The sequence below is a fragment of the Drosophila ananassae genome, chromosome 3R (assembly GCF_017639315.1).
Source record: "Drosophila ananassae strain 14024-0371.13 chromosome 3R, ASM1763931v2, whole genome shotgun sequence".
Lineage (NCBI taxonomy): Eukaryota > Metazoa > Arthropoda > Insecta > Diptera > Drosophilidae > Drosophila > Drosophila ananassae.
This window is the reverse complement of record NC_057930.1, coordinates 22214579-22230736: the sequence shown is the minus strand read 5'-3', so window position 1 is coordinate 22230736 and position 16158 is coordinate 22214579. Positions and strand designations below refer to the sequence as shown.

General features: G+C 39.2%; 3 protein-coding genes and 1 non-coding gene across 6 annotated transcripts; 3 read left to right on the top strand and 1 right to left on the bottom strand.

The window, feature by feature from the left end:
• The first annotated feature begins 719 nt into the window (after positions 1–719).
• On the top strand, positions 720–8895 carry LOC6498130 (CD109 antigen). The gene is made up of 15 exons (XM_001962103.3): positions 720–1145; positions 3588–3765; positions 3830–4308; positions 4366–4696; positions 4756–5039; positions 5101–5212; positions 5275–5421; positions 5483–6158; positions 6233–6364; positions 6434–6852; positions 6919–7266; positions 7332–7509; positions 7568–7923; positions 7982–8438; positions 8496–8895. The coding sequence occupies exons 1-15, from the start codon at positions 1057–1059 to the stop codon at positions 8723–8725; spliced, it is 4416 nt and encodes a 1471-aa protein (XP_001962139.2). The 5' UTR covers positions 720–1056; the 3' UTR covers positions 8726–8895.
• An 891-nt stretch (positions 8896–9786) lies between these two features.
• Positions 9787–12711, top strand: LOC6498131 (sodium- and chloride-dependent glycine transporter 1). 3 transcript variants are annotated; one of them, XM_014906498.3, is made up of 9 exons: positions 9790–10035; positions 10648–10943; positions 11002–11060; positions 11141–11237; positions 11295–11628; positions 11681–11832; positions 11896–12024; positions 12082–12282; positions 12347–12711. In XM_014906498.3, exons 1-9 carry the CDS (start codon positions 9852–9854, stop codon positions 12647–12649), a joined length of 1755 nt encoding a protein of 584 aa, XP_014761984.2. In that variant the 5' UTR covers positions 9790–9851; the 3' UTR covers positions 12650–12711. The 3 variants fall into 3 exon arrangements, with proteins under 3 accessions (XP_032307357.1, XP_014761984.2, XP_001962140.2); XM_001962104.4 differs by having other exon boundaries at positions 9791–10035; positions 11114–11237; XM_032451466.2 differs by lacking the exons at positions 11896–12024; positions 12082–12282; positions 12347–12711 and having other exon boundaries at positions 9787–10035; positions 11114–11237; positions 11686–11826.
• Positions 10366–10557, top strand: Trnay-gua. Its single transcript has 2 exons — positions 10366–10402; positions 10522–10557. It is a non-coding gene; the product is annotated as a tRNA-Tyr (tRNA).
• Positions 12712–12739: 28 nt separating the features above from the next.
• LOC6497411 (sodium- and chloride-dependent glycine transporter 1) lies at positions 12740–15587 on the bottom strand. The gene is made up of 9 exons (XM_001962105.4): positions 15252–15587; positions 14891–15022; positions 14667–14830; positions 14509–14609; positions 13977–14452; positions 13775–13923; positions 13429–13557; positions 13161–13367; positions 12740–13094 (listed from the first exon to the last, which is right to left on the bottom strand). The coding sequence occupies exons 1-9, from the start codon at positions 15412–15414 to the stop codon at positions 12807–12809; spliced, it is 1809 nt and encodes a 602-aa protein (XP_001962141.1). The 5' UTR covers positions 15415–15587; the 3' UTR covers positions 12740–12806.
• Between the last annotated feature and the right edge of the window lie 571 nt (positions 15588–16158).

Below are 16158 nucleotides of genomic sequence, written 5' to 3'. Positions count from 1 at the left end.
TAAGAAATAATAAAGTCAATTGAACGGAAACCCAAGAATCAGACCTCAGACTTTTTGCACAACAGTGTCTTTACAAAATACGAACTTTTGTTTTAATAAATTACCATGCATTGGAACATGATTTAAAGTTTTAAAATATCAATAGCCGTTCCTTTTTTAAACAAACAATGCAGTTTTGCGCTAATTACTAAGTAAACATGCATTTTTTTGTTTACCCGTCTCTTGGCAAGAATATGAGAAAAATAGCATTGTAGAATATTTAAATGGAAATAATATTTATTTTTCCAAAGAAGATAACTTAAATGTATTTAATTAATTTTTTTATTTTATTTATGTGTAGTTGTGTTTTAAAAATAAATTTAAGTAAGATTTAAGCTGAGCTTGGAACCTTAAAACAGATTTTGCCGGTTGTGATAATGACTTAGCCAAGTCACAAACCTTAACATTGAATGGCTTGTGCTTTTTATTGTGGGGTTTGCAACTGGGAAGTTTATTTTTAATGAAAACGGGTCCCCACATTTTTTAACCCATTTTAGATAAGTCTTAAAAACAAGAAATTTGTGTGGTTTATTTTTTTTTATTTTATGTATTTTTCAAGTCCCTCACCCAGAGTGAAATACACCAAAATAACTTTTTGTATTTCTACCCATCAGACATTGGGTCTCCTAGGGTTAAAGCCAGCGTTTTTGGGGCCTGTTCGTTTTGCAACAAACAAATCAGTTGGCAGCGAGCTTACGAGCGGGCAACAGGTGATCGCGAGCGCTCCGCAACGAAAGTGAAAGAAAAACGCTCCAAAAAACGCGACTGGCGCTTCGACTCGAGCGTCTTGGGCAATCTCCGGTGGTGCTGATGCAGTGAGAGCAACAGGGAGGCAGTTATAGAGTGCAAGCGGGATAGAATATCGCCTACCCACAGTATTGAAGTTCGACTTGTGCTTTAATATGTGATGCCAATACAAAATTCGGCAAACGAAAACGAAAAAACGTGTTTACACTTAATTTGCTAAATACGAAAAAATAAAAACAAAATTAAGTGATACAGAGAAAAGTAAATAATATGCACCCGCAGGCAACGGAAATGGAATCCATCCGAGCGGTGATCTTAGTCACCGTCGTTTGTTTATTTTCTCAAACAGCTGCCCAGGGGTTAGTAATTTTTTTTTTAACCAAAACACACACAACCCACACTCTCCTAACCCCAGGTGACACAATGACACAAGCTCATAAAATTTGTTAAAAAATATTTAAAGTGCCGAGGAATGACATCATTCCATCAGATCCAGATGAATTTCGAGCTAAGAAAGCAAAAATAAACTTTGAAAAACAAAAGACTTAGGAAGAGAACTTGCCGCCGAAGATGCCGCCACCTACCGCCAAGATCTGTAATTAACAACATGTAATCAAGGAATTAGCCCTGGCCTTTATTACTGTCATAATAAGCTGACAAGTCTGAAACAAGTTCGGAGATGAAATAACCCGAAGCCAACGCGATTTTTTGGACGTAATTTCAAACTGCCTACGCATTTCAAAATCATTCGGGTGATCCATGGTGGGAAGATGGCAAAAACAAGCTGCATTCCGATTAAGCAAAATCTTTGCAATATAAAGAAAGAAACATGTTAACTAATTTCAACTAAATATGGTTTGGCTTAAAACACCAAACAGCTTGTTACAACAGAGTTTTTTTTTATAGTTATATGACTTTTTTAAGGGGGGAACGGCTTAAGAGGGAACAGAGGAATTGGAACCACCTTAAACTAAATAATTATCTATTTTTAATTTATTACTACACTTCATTACTACCACCTGAATCACCCTAATGCCGTTTATTAAGGTGACACATAAACTCGGACTGCTACTTATGTACTCATTTCCGATGGCTCACCTTGAATGCTGACCAGTCTGGGACAAGATCTTATAATCACTTTGCCAATTTATTCCGTCGCCAAGAACTGTCATTGATCGAACACTCTAGTAAGCCCACTGGAGGCGTCCACTTCTGGAGCTTTCCTTCTCTTACTTCCCAGATCGATGATCTGTCATTGAGTGTTTCGCATTCAATCCGAACTCGATCCATATATGGGCCACTTGTTCAAGGTGCTCATGTAGGTGAATTCTGGGCAATTGAACTCGGAACGAATAGCTTTTTGTGCCGATCGGAGATCGACTATGAAATTCACCTGGTTACATTCGTTTAACATTCCATACAAAAAACTAAAACAAAAAAATAGAAAAATCAATCAGGTGGAACATCTCGAATGCAGTTGCAAGTGGCAACTTTGAAACTTGAAGCCTGCATTTTGCGGCCAATTTAAGCAAAAAGCGAAATTGTTTTTGCCATTTACCTGCTGCTGCTGGTAGCTTTAAACCGTTTTGCGACCACCGGATGAAACCTGTTTTTTTAGGCTAACAAACGTGACATAAACACAAAAGAAAATTGTATTTGGTGGGAACAGGTTAGGCGCTTAGATGGCGGGATTTTTCTGCCCGTCGCCGCCGCCGCTGCCGACCAATTGGAATTAGAACAGGCGGCAAACTGTGAATTACGCCAAGTGCTTGCACAGTTAGGAGCCAGCCCATAAATCTTAAAACTACCAGTTGGCTAACTAAGAAAACACCTAAATAGCAGAGAAATTAACTAAATAAAACAGTGATTAAAAGGGGGTTTTAGTGAAGGTGTTGACTTAAATAGAATTTGAAAGGTGTCGGCTATATAGATTTACTTTCAAATAGAATTGGAAAGTGTTTTGAGACGCCTTGTTGTATCATCAAAAAATTCAGATTTTCAAGTATAGTAACTTGATAGATAAAATATTTCCCACCAAAACCCTTACTTTGTTTCTAAGATTGCGTTTTTGTTTCCCAAAACTTCAATCGCATCTCCGAATAACTGGTTATAGCCAAAGTAGCTCATCCCCATTATATTTAACCAATAATTAAACTTAACAACACAAAAAATACAAAACATATTCAAATGAGATATGAAATCTTCCACTGGCAGCTGCAATTGTTTGGTTTAGCTTTGAGTTTGGTAGCTTTTTGTTGCATTACAAGGAAGAGACAAAAGAAAGCCACAAAAAAATAAAGTATATGGTTATGGCTCGGGCCATTCGGTGGCATTTTCCCCCACTCCAAACCTCTAACCCCAAGCCCCGAAACCATTTCCGACTTCACAGCAATTGATGCTGACCCGAAGAGCCGAAAGTACATTACCCTCCGAGGGATCGGGCACTACGTACTACCACAATATATATTGTCTTCCGTTAGACGCGTGAATGAATGGCGAAGAAAAGATTCAGATAGCATAACAACATAGGTGTAATCCACTTATCTACGACCATTAAATCTGCCGCTCTTTTTGTTTGTTTTTTACCGGCTGCAAAGGTCTTTTGGGTTTTTTAAGGTTTTTTTTTCTCTTTTTGGATGGGTGTAGCATAAACATGTACTTAATTATTTTGTGAAAATTAGAAAAAGGTTTTTAAAACGAAGAAAGTCGTCTTCCATCTTCCAATCTTATCTTATATAAAAACTTTCAAAAACTAGTCAAATTTTTAAACAAGTTTATTTCATGAGTATTTTTTTCTACAGTCTTTATTCCATAATAGCACCGAATACAGTGCGTCCAAATTCACAATTCCATGTGGCAGTGAGTTTGCATAATGCTCCAGAATCTGCCCGATTTAAGGTGGGAATACTGGGCAGTACTTACACGGATTTTAAGACAGTGGAGATACGACCCTTTTCCACACAACTATTGCACTTTGAGGTGGGTATTTATAAATCTGTTGTTATATAAACAATAATTATGTTTTCATATAAAATTTTAACAGATTCCAGATCTAAAACCTGATAGATATCGGCTTACTGCCGAGGGTCAGAGCGGAGTTCAGTTCACAAATGAAACTCGACTCCATTTCGAAGCCAAGCAGCACACGGTTCTAGTCCAAACGGACAAGAGTATCTACAAACCAGGCGACTTGGTTCATTATAGAGTTCTGGTCTTGGACTCTAACTTAAAGCCAGCTCGTGCCTATGGACGTGTCCATGTGGATATCAAGGACTCGGGTGATAACATCATAAGGACCTATAAGGACATACGCCTGACAAATTCAATTTATTCCAATGAGCTTCGTTTGTCGGACTATCCACGATTTGGAACTTGGTCGATTGTTGTGGAAGTTGCAGAACAAACTCATACCCAAACCTTTGAGATTTTGGATCACATTTTACCCAAGTTTGTGGTGGACATTGATACACCTAAGAATACCATTTATAAGGATGGAAAAATTGCGGCCACTGTCAAGGCGCAGTAAGTAAAAAAACTCATTATTTATATTAATTATAAACATTTAAATAATTTCTTTAGCTATGCCTTTGGCCAGCCGATTGTGGGCGAGGCCACCCTCTCCATATACCCGACCTTCTTTGGTTCTCTCCAGCCCTTTGTCAATGATCTCATAACCCGAAAAGTGGTTCCCATTGATGGAAATGCCTACTTTGAATTCGATATTGAAAACGAACTACATCTAAAGCAGGACTACGAACGTCAATATCTACTAGATGCTTTGGTAGAGGAGAAGTCCACAGGTTCTGTGCAAAATTATTCAACAGTTTTGACTCTCCATCTGAATCATTATCGTGTGGAAACCGTCAAAGTTCCCAGTTACTATATTCCAGGAGTACCCTTTGAAGCTACGGTGGGAGATTCCAAGAAAGAAATTTATTTAAAAATTTATAAAATAACTTTATTTTTCAGGCTCGCATAGCCCGTAATGATGGCCAACCCCTGAGGGATTTTAACCCACAAATCACCGCCTATCTGACCAACGTCTATGGTAGCAGCGAAATGTATAATCGTACTACCTATAGCTTGGATGCCAGTGGCGAAATAAAAATGAAATTCACAGTGCCCCTGGGTGATCGTGATGAATTTCATTCTATAATTGTCGACTATCTGGGAGTGATTAGTGAGGTGGGAAAAGTTCCAAGAAAACATTTGCACAGCAAGAGCTTTGTAACAGCCAAGATATTAAACGATAAGTAAGTGAACACCTTTTAGCATAAAGTTATATATTTTAATTTTAAATTCTATGTTTTTCAGGCCCACTGTTAACCAGGAAATATCAGTAGTGGTTCGGACTTACGAGCCCATTAAATACTTTATGTATCAAGTAGTGGGGAGAGGTGATATAATACTTTCGCGTAATGTGGATGTAAGTTTAAAATTATAATTAAAAAATGTATGAATTTATTAAAAAATGTACTCCCGTTTTAGGTATCTCCTGGCACTTTCCATACCATCAAATTCCTGGCCTCCTTTGCCATGATGCCTCGGGCCAAGCTTCTGGTTTACACTGTAATAAATGGAGAATTTGTTTATGACGAACAAGTCATACAATTTGAAGAGAATTTATTAAATGCGGTAGGTGATTATACTATATTTTCCAAAAATTATTTGAATTATAATATATTTCTCTAAAAAGGTTCAAATCGAGGCTCCCATACGTGCTCCTCCTGGCCAGGATATAGATATTGGCATCAGCACTAAGCCCTATTCCTATGTGGGCCTCATGTTGGTGGATCAAAATGCAGCTGCCTTGCGAAGTGACAACGATCTAACCCACAAACGTCTAATGAATGCTTTAAGATCCTACGAACTCAGTGATGTTAACACACCCATGGGCTCTCCGGGCAAAGAATCTGGTGTTATAACCATGTCCAATACGGATTATTTTGTTGAAAAAGAGGCCGAAAGTAATCCAGTACAGGGACGTGAGGCATCCACGGGAGCCGAAGAGGACCGATTAACAACCGTTCGTAAAACCGATATTGGTCCAGCCCATAAAATCGAGGTGAATACCTTGCCACCCGGAAAGGGGCGCTACGCTTTCTCGTACACCCCCAAGCCCTTCTGGCACAATCCCCGGGTCCATGTGATGCGAAATCCGGCAGACACTTGGCTCTTCCTGAACATCTCCGCCAGCAGTGATGGCCGGAACTCGATACACCGCAGGATTCCCAGTGATATGACTTCCTGGGTGGTTTCTGGCTTTGCTCTGGATCCTGTTAATGGCTTGGGGTTGTCGTCGCCAAATGGAAGATTGGAGGCCTACAAGGAATTTTACATTACCACAGAGCTTCCCTATTCCATTCGGAGAGGTGGGTGTATTCTTTATAATGATGGAACAAAACTGATAAGAAAACATTAATTGATCATATTATATTCCCTTTAGATGAACTAATTGCCCTTCCATTTGTGGTTCACAACAACATGGATAGTGACCTGAATGTGGAGGTGACCTTCTACAATTCAGCCTTGGATTTCGATTTCCCGCAACTGGATCCCAAGGATACCAATAAGCCAAGTGGGTAGCATGTTCCTACCAAAAAATTTTTAAAAACTAAAAAATTAAAAAAAAAAAAACTATTTTCAGAGATTGAACTTTACAGAAAACGATCTCTGCAAGTCCCTGGGCGATCGGCCCGTTCTGTTTCCTTTATTGTGACACCGAAGAGGGTGGGTTCCCTTCCAGTCAAAGCCATGGCAGCTTCTTCACAGGCCGGGGATACTGTGGAGCAGAACTTGCTGGTGGAACACCCGGGAGCCACCGAGACGATCAATCGAGGCTTCCTTTTCGAACTGAACTCGAATGCCCAGAATAAGCGAAATGTCACCATCATGGTTCCGCGGAATTCCATTCCCGAATCCACCAGCATCGAAGTCTCGGCTGTGGGAGATCTCATTGGAAGTATTGTTGGAAATCTGGAAAACCTGATCCTACTGCCTTCTGGATGTGGAGAACAGACCATGGTCAAATTTGTGCCCAATCTTATGGTGCTGCGTTACTTGGGGGTACGTTTATTTACTAATATTTCATCCAAAAATAGTTAAATGTGTCTTTTATATCCTGAACCTTAGCGCCTTCGTCAACTTACTCCTGAAATTGAATTAGAGGCTACAAATAATTTGGCTTTGGGCTACCAGAGACTGCTCTACTATCGCCATGACAATGGTGCCTTTAGTGCCTTTGGCTTGGATGCCAAAAAAAGTTCCACTTGGCTAACAGCCTATGTGGCCAGATCCCTCCGACAGGCTGCTCCTTTCATCCAGGTGGACAGTAATGTTCTACAGACTGCTCTGACATACCTGACCAGTGTTCAGTCTTCAAATGGGGGCTTTGAGGAGTACGGCGATGTCTTTGAAAGATTTGGCGATGACGGCATCAGTCTCACTGGCTTTGTTACTCTAGCTCTGATGGAAAATGTGGTAAGAAAAATATATATTTAAAGAATGTAGCTAAATAAATAATCACTCTTTCGTATACTTTTCAGGATCTCTACCCAGAGTATCGTAATAGCATTAACAAGGCTTTAGATTTCATAACCCGAGGACTGGATGGCTCCAACAATCTTCATGCCATGGCTTTGGGAACCTATGTCCTTTCGCGAGCCAATCACAATGCCAAGGCTGCTTTCCTGCAGAGACTAGACTCTATGGCCATAAATGGGGGTATGATTGATTGCTTAAATATGGATATATTAGAACTAGAACTGAATCTTATTTTCAGATGGTCGCAAATGGTGGAACAAAACAGCTCCATCTGGGGAACAGCAATCGCCCTGGTACAATGCCACTCGAAGTGTCAACATTGAAATTTCTGCCTATGCCGCCTTGGCTCTGTTGGAAAATAACCTTGTGGGCGATGCCCTGCCTGTTCTCAATTGGTTGATGGATCAAAGGAATGCCAGAGGTGGCTTTATGGCCTCCCAAGATACGGTCGTGGGCCTGCAGGCTCTGCTCTCCTTTGCCGAACGTTTTTCGAGTCAAGGAAACAATGTCCAAGTGGGTTTCCATTATGGAGAGGGAGCCGAAACCATAATTAATGTGAATGCTCAGAATTCCTTGGCACTGCAAACTGTAGAGGTGAGTTGGAGCTAAAACAATATTAAATAGTACTAGGAATAAAAAAACTCAATTTCAGTTGCCCAATAATCTCAAAAACCTAAGCATTTCGGCCACGGGACGTGGCATGGCATTAGCCCAAGTCAGCTACAAATACAATACAAATGTCACCAGTGCCTGGCCTCGCTTTGTTCTTGATCCCACTGTAAATAGGAACTCCCATGCGGACTATCTTCACCTTTCGGCCTGTGCCAGTTTTGTATCCGTGGCCGGCGAGGCGGAGCAGCGCTCCAATATGGCTGTAATGGAGGTCCAGCTCCCCAGTGGCTTTGTGGTCGACAGGGACACACTTCCTACCCTGGAGTCTAGTGACCGAATCAAGAAGGTGGAGACCCAGAATCGTAACACCAAGGTGGTCATCTATTTCGATTACTTGGATAGGAGGGAGGTGTGTCCCACTCTGCATGCCTACAAGACGGTGAAGGTCACCAAACATCGACCAGTGGCAGTAGTCATGTATGACTACTATGATAATGGTAAGAGCCATGCAAACATTATACTTCTATACCTAAAATAATATCCTTATTTTCCAGCTCGTCGAGCTAGGCAATTCTATAGGGCACCCAAGTCCAATATCTGCGACATTTGCGAACACGCCAACTGCGGTGATCTTTGCGAGAAAGCCCAAAAACGGGAATCTGGTCGACCCGACGATTACATAGCGATAGCAGGACGAAGCTCAGGTCGTGACATTAAGGCTCTTCCAGTCCAAGCGATTTGTTTGCTGGCTCTAATGGTTCTTTTTAAAACTGTGCGCTGCTAGAAATATGTGTGAATTAACCCACTACGGAAATCGAAGCTTTAACAACAACCCACTCACATAGTCCATAAGTTAGTCTAATGAATGCCGTGAACTAAAACCTGAAAGCAAAGTACATTTAATGATGCTAAATTGTTGCCAATAAAATGTTATAACATTTACTAAAAACTTAAGTGTAACAATGTTTCATTTAAAGCGCATAAACTAATAAAAATATAGCTGATTAATTGGGCACATGAGTAAAGCATTCGGCATCATAAAAATTGAAAAAATATCGATCGAAAATTTCGTTCTGGGATTTTGATGCAGATTGATGGAGAATCGAAATACAAATCGTTTAAGGTATTCCGCTCAAGAATCGGATGCGAAATGGCAAAGATATACGCATGGCTTGGGGCCACATACGAAAAACCAGCATTTGGCAAGAGGCTCCATCAGAAAAATTGAAAAAATATCGATCGAAAATTTCGTTTTGGGATTTTGATGCAGATTGATGGAGAATCGAAATACAAATCGTTTGAGGTATTCCGCTCAAGAATCGGATGCGAAATGGCAAAGATATACGCACGGCTTGGGGCCACATACGAAAAACCAGCATTTGGCAAGAGGCTCCATCCGAAAAATTGAAAAAATATCGATCGAAAATTTCGTTCTGGGATTTTGATGCAGATTGATGGAGAATCGAAATACAAATCGTTTGAGGTATTCCGCTCAAGAATCGGATTCCAAATGGCAAAGAAACACTCATAGCCCATCATAATGTATTCCCAGGACATTACTCATCCGCCATGTTGTCTTGTGATAAGCCAGATATAAATCATAAAACCTTATAGACTAGCTTAAGCAATAATATGAGAAGTAGATCCTTCTATTGCAATAAAATAAATTTTTTAATAAACATACAAAATCTCATTCGACGCCTAAAGTAAATAGCCTTTGAGGACATTACCCATCCGCCATGTTGCCTGAAGAAAATATATTCGTTTTAAGCACTGAGTTTGAAATATTCAGTATTAGGGCAATCTTTTATATACACGTGTCACTTTTATCAAAATTTATAAAATTTTTATTTGCTCTAAATCCGAAAAAAAGACAAAAACAGATCTTATAGAGCTTGCCTTGAGTGAAAATGGCGAAGAACCAAAAACAAGCAGAAGGACCGCCACGAGCTATGAAGGAGAAGCGAATTGTGCGCGATGAAGAGCGTGGCCACTGGAATTCCAAAACTGAGTTTATTTTGACGCTCGTCGGATACGCTATTGGTATTGGAAATGTGTGGCGATTTCCATATTTGTGCTACCGAAGCGGCGGTGGTGAGTGCAGCCCACCTTTCCCTCTACCCACTTTCACTCTCTGACTCTCTTTTCAAGCAAATCACTCAAATTTGTCAAAATACACTCGTCCAGTGGAAATTGATGAGGGTTTTGCTCACTCATTTTTATTATAATTATTGTTATTGTTGTTTTTGCTCACACAATACCAAAAATAGCGCACCATTGAATTGCGTCAGCAAGACTGCAGTACCAATGGGGGGGTGTCTGTGACGGTCGAGTGCTATTTTTAGCTTTTATGTTTAGCTTTCGAGTGAAAGCTGTCGAAGCTCCAGCACTTATGAGGGGCCTTTGGATGCCCCATGGGCGTCGCCTTCGATAGCTCAGTTGGTAGAGCGGTGGACTGTAGAGTTTCCAAGACCAGGTGTTTCCGAGGCAAAGTTGGCAGGACACTGGGCCAAACAATACCACGGCTCAGGATATTGCTAAACTCTCGTGTCACACTTGCGCATTCATTTGGATGTTGAAATCCATAGGTCGCTGGTTCAAATCCGGCTCGAAGGATAATAACTTTTTTTTGTTTTTTATTTTATTTTATTAAATTTTTTATTATAAAGAAATCTAACATTGATGTGAAAACTCACCTTTACTTAGCTGCGTTTTTAATACCCTATATACTGATGGTAATTTTTGCCGGAGTTCCCTTATTTTACATGGAGATCTTGATAGGACAATTCTCAAGCACCGGATGCACTGGAATGTGGCGACTAGTGCCCCTATTCAAAGGTGCGGGAATTGCCCAAATAATCGTGAATTCATACTGCATGTGCTACTACTCGGTAATCATTTCATATCCCATCCGAATGATGTCCTATTGTTTCTTTGCCAAAGTGCCATGGATAAGCTGCGACAACTCCTGGAATACAGAAGCCTGTGTCGTAGCCGAACACGTATGTTACCAATGTCATAATTTATTTCATAATATAACCACCAAGGTCGTTTTTATAGATATCTTCAGGTGGTAATAGTTCGGATATTATAGTCACATCCTCCGATGAGTTTTTTCAGTAAGTTTTTTATCAAACATTTCAATATTTGATACGATCTTGTTACGATGCAGCCTGGAAATCCTTCGCATCTCCTCAAGCATATCCGATATAGGCGGCATAGTTTGGGAGCAGTTGGTTGCTCTAATAGTCGTCTGGATAATCGTTTACTTTTGTGTAATGGGCGGTGTAAAGTCAGTAAGTTTATAAATTCCAATTGAAAAAGCAATAAGATACATGCAAAAAATTTCACAGGTTGGCAAGGTCGTCTATTTTACGGCGCCCTTCCCATACATCTTGCTGTTTATCCTTTTCTTGCGAGGAGTCACGCTGCCAGGAGCCTGGTCGGGCATCAAGTACTTTGTGTACCCGGAGTGGAAATACCTGCTGGATCTCAAGGTCTGGGCCGATGCCTCCATACAGATGTTCTTTGGCTTGGGACCCGGCTGGGGTGGTCTCATAAACATGGCCAGCTTCAATAACTTTCGCAATAACGCCAAGTTGGACACATATTTGGTGATTTCTATCAATGTATTCACCAGTTTCTTTGCGGGATTGGTGGTATTTTCGGTTCTCGGCTTTCTCTCTGGTAACTTTTCAGTTTTTATTATCATATTTAATGTCTAACTTTCTATCCAAAGAAAAGTCGGGAGTACCCGTTGAAAATGTCGCCACTGGAGGTGCTGGCTTGGCGTTCATAGCCTATCCAGAAGCCCTGGCATTAATGCCGATTCCTCAGCTCTGGGCCCTCATGTTCTTCTTTATGCTCTTCCTGCTGGGTGTCAGCACTGTGGTATGTTTCATTTAATCCGATTTAAAATTAATAAGTTTATTATAATTTATTAAAAACCTGCAGTTTGTGATATTGGAGTCATTTGTATCCTCTATCCTGGACGAGTGGATGTGGGCAAGGAACTACAAATGGCAACTGACTCTCTGTACTTGCATAACATTCTTAGCTCTTTCCTCCGTAATGTGCACAAATGTAGGTACGCCAGTAGGGATACAAATTCTTCATGGTTTAGTTTCTTTATATTTTAAGGCTGGAATGTTTATCCTTCAATTGTTAGACTGGTACTCTTCAGCTATTGCCGTTATATGCATTTGTTTGGTGGAGATTATTATGGTATCCTGGATATATGGCACCAAGAACTTTATGATGGACGTTGAGTTTATGTTGGGAAAACGACCCAGCCTGTATTGGCAGATCCTGTGGCAATGGATAACTCCTATCGTCATAATTGTAAGTCATATGCATATTTACAATCTTAATACTTATAATTTATACAAAATTATTTCACTTTAAGTTTATATTAATTATGAGCATTGCCTTCATTCGAACCATCACGTATAATGATATTCCTTATCCTTCGTGGGCGATTATTCTTGGTTGGTGCAGCTTTGTATCATCTGTGATGTTTATACCCCTCTACATTATCAACATTATGATTCAAAAACGTGCCACATTCAAGGAAAGTATGCAAAAGCGTCTCAAGCCCCTGGACTGGACTCCGGGCGATCCAAAAGATAGAGAGGAGTACAGTGCCTTCAGAAGACAGCGACGAATGCCGGACTTTATGTCCGAAACCGATGTAGAATCTAGCCGATAGGATTTCTTGAATCTTTTTCAATCGAAATATTTATTATTATTATTACCGTACACTTATTTTTCTATCCCTTAAATTCAAAGTAGAATTTCATTTTCTTGTATATGGCAAATAAGGATATATTTTTTACTACAAAATAATATCATTTTTAACAAAACAATTAACTTAAATTTACGTTAACTTCCTCGCTAACCAGTGTATAGGTCAGCTCCGTATTGCCCACAGACAGCTCGTACCGCTGGCGATGGTCCATTTCCACAGGATACCAATCGGTGGGTCGACAGGTGCGTTTGAAACGCTCGCAAAAGGTGCCAGTGCTCTGGTACAGGTAATAAAATCCATAGCCTGGTATGGACAAAATGGGAACTATCACCAGCATAAAGGATATTGTCATGACCAAGGAGTCGGAGTAGGCATGCTCCATCGCGGAAATAAATATTCCAAAAAGCTGTAATTTTGAATAATAATTTATACTATAACTCATTTTATAAGAATAAGAACGTTTTAGGCATACCAGCGAAATAATCAAAAAAAGGGGACAAATAAAGCGCAATATGAACACTTTCCAGTTGGCAAAAGGTTGACCCAACATGAATTCTATATCTCGCTGGAAACGCACTCGTCCATAAATCCACAAAATCACCAAAATCAAATATAAGTGCAGCACACTGTGTGAAAAAATTGTGTCCAGAGTAATTGCGCCGAAGTGCAAAATTCCATGCTAAAAGACAAAAGAATTATATTAAATTTTATAACCATTATTAGATAATTTCATATCTCACATTTGAGCAGAAGATAAAGGAACACAGGGCAAGACCTCCAATGAAGCCAAAGGTAACCTCTTGTCTTTTGACCCTCAAAGATTCAAATTCATCAAACAAAGTCTGGAGAATGGTAAAGATTTGTGTTGTCTGAAAGTAAAAAATGGCAGTAAAATGACATGTTCCATATTCAAACTGTGCTATTAATAAAACGGGTAACATCAAACGGAAAAAAACAAAGTTATGACATTTTTATAACATTAAAGATGAGACCTAAATAGAAAAGATATCCTATATAGAAATACCTAATCTTCTAATCTTATAACCAAAATTAAAATACATTCCGCAAGCGTATACCATCACATACCATCACAATCAAACCAGCCATTAACAACATGGTGTAGTAAATGAATGTCCACAGATTGGACCAATGCATACCAGCCATGGCACTACCACTTGACAAAAATAGTATCCAATAGCTCATCACATAGCTGTCATAAGACTCAGCCGTTATCTCTATAAGTATATAAGAGGAATAAGATAATAAAAATCCTTTTTAGTATCCTTACCTCTAAAGTGATGCTCTAACATGAAGGACACCATGCCGAACAGGATATAGATGAGCACTTGTCCAAAGGCGGTGATCCAACAGTATGACATGATGTTCGTCTTGAATCCATTAAAACTGGATAATGCTATTACACTACCCCAGCCCGCTCCGAATGCTTGTAGGACCATTATGAAAGTGGATCCAAAACCATTTATAAGCTCTATGGGAGCATTCTTTGGAGTCACATATGAATAAAGTCCTGTTAGTGCTCCAGGCAAGAAGATAAACCGCACGAAGCAAACAACAAGGAGTCCCAGGGTTCCAATCACCATGAAACGGATAAATCTTCCAAACCTGGCAGTTTCCGAGTACTTGTAAAATATAAAGGCAATAAGGGCCCAAACCACAACAAAGTATGCCACAAAATGAAAGGATAGTTCGAAGCCCGATTTTGAATTAGGATCATGAGAGTCAATAGGGGTTGAAACGTGGTCTCTAAAACAAAAAAATAATGCAAAATTGTATAATTCAATATATACGATGTTACTTACTGAAAAAATATAACTGACGGCAGTTGAAACTCTTTTGAGAAAAATATTGTATCATTCTCACTTTCAAATTGTTCGTCCTCACTTAATGTTGTATTACAAATCTAAAGCGATACATACATAGATTGATTATGATTCAGCTAATAAAAGTAAGTCCTTACGGTCGTTTCTCTCTCCGACTCGTTATACCAGCTCTTCAGGCCTTCGCAACTCCAAGGCAAGGTGGGTCGAAATGAGTTCACCATGAAAATAATTGGAACAGCCGCAAAAATTGCATAATATATCAGCATGGCTATACTCAGAAAACAGCTCACATAGCCCATGCCTGAATTTAAATCAATTTAAACTATAATATATAGAAGAAAATATAAATTTCGAATTTTACCTTTGAAAAATGGAGCCACACGGAAGGCTGAGATAAAGCCACTGCTGGAGAATTGTCCCATAAACGAATGTATCACCAATATTGGAACCAGATATATCACCATATAGAGATAATAGGGTAATATTCCAATAACTAAAAAATAATTATTAATTAATAAGGCATTTAAAATCCGATTTGCATATTTTAAACAAAATTAAAGCATCATTTCTTAGAACAAAATGATAATAATTGAAAAATCATAAACATTTTAAATATTCAATAGGTATGTATATGTAGACACAATGACCCTAAAGAGATTAGACTAGCTCTCGAATTTCTTATCGGTCCAAAAGCGATGCCAGTCAATATTCAAGTTACTTACTGCCCATATCGAAGAAGTACCAGTGCGAAGCCACTAGAATATCCAATTTGAAGGCCAATCCGAGACAGGCATAGATAAAATCGGAGGGCTTTTCCCAAGTCCCACGCTTTAGATCGGGCGAGAAGGGCTTTTGCCCAGTGACATACGATGACTCATAGGCCATTTTCTTTGGTTTGATTGTTTTGTGGATTGTCTGCGCAAACAAGATCCGATGAGCGTCTCAGCTGGGTTTATATATAGTATTAGATTCTGTTTGTGCAAGCCGCGATTTTATTTTAAATTAGTGAACTAATTACGAGAGCCGCCGCCGGCATACTGAATCCGAAACCGACTGCGAAGAACGTTTAGCTCATCTCACTAGATTGCTGCTGTGCATACCCTATGGAAAACTATATTTTCTTTGGGAAGCACTTGAACTTGCAAATAAAACAGTTGATAATAAGAACCTAGTATCTGTGGGGTAATGCTTATCTTTTCACACACCACTAACTAAATATTTATAGAATTTACAAAGAAAATCCGACTAATAAAAATCAATCATCATGGAGAGAAGTAGTCGAATAAAATAGAACCAACACGGAAAAATAAATAAAAAATTTCAGTTATAGGGTAATCGCATGTCCATTATTCTTGTAACCCAACAGACTTTGGCAAAGTTGATAACGTCCCATATTGATCTCGCTCCATTTCGAAACCGTGGGGAATTTTTAGCTTATTGTTTTTATATTTCAATGGTTTTATATTGTAAAATATTTTCAATAAAACAGACAGACATGCTTATGCCAACAAACTAGGGGATTCTGTTTCGGTACTGCTAGAAAAACTATTTAAATATATATATATATAGACATATATTAAACTGAAATAAGAATTAGATTTAGAGAATTTAATATCAATAATGAAGAAA

Bases quoted from the DNA above. Each gene is read 5' to 3' on its own strand.
- LOC6498130 (XM_001962103.3), top strand. From the start codon at position 1,057: ATGCACCCGCAGGCAACGGAAATGGAATCCATCCGAGCGGTGATCTTA. The intron at 3,766-3,829 runs GTGGGTATTTAT...AAATTTTAACAG, and splicing joins CACAACTATTGCACTTTGAG to ATTCCAGATCTAAAACCTGA. The intron at 6,365-6,433 runs GTGGGTAGCATG...AACTATTTTCAG, and splicing joins CAAGGATACCAATAAGCCAA to AGATTGAACTTTACAGAAAA.
- LOC6497411 (XM_001962105.4), bottom strand. From the start codon at position 15,414: ATGGCCTATGAGTCATCGTATGTCACTGGGCAAAAGCCCTTCTCGCCC. The intron at 15,023-15,251 runs GTAAGTAACTTG...ATTATTTTTTAG, and splicing joins GTACTTCTTCGATATGGGCA to TTATTGGAATATTACCCTAT. The intron at 14,831-14,890 runs GTAAAATTCGAA...ATTTAAATTCAG, and splicing joins TGTGGCTCCATTTTTCAAAG to GCATGGGCTATGTGAGCTGT.
- LOC6498131 (XM_001962104.4), top strand. From the start codon at position 9,852: ATGGCGAAGAACCAAAAACAAGCAGAAGGACCGCCACGAGCTATGAAG. The intron at 11,833-11,895 runs GTATGTTTCATT...AAAAACCTGCAG, and splicing joins TGCTGGGTGTCAGCACTGTG to TTTGTGATATTGGAGTCATT. The intron at 12,283-12,346 runs GTAAGTCATATG...TTTCACTTTAAG, and splicing joins TAACTCCTATCGTCATAATT to TTTATATTAATTATGAGCAT.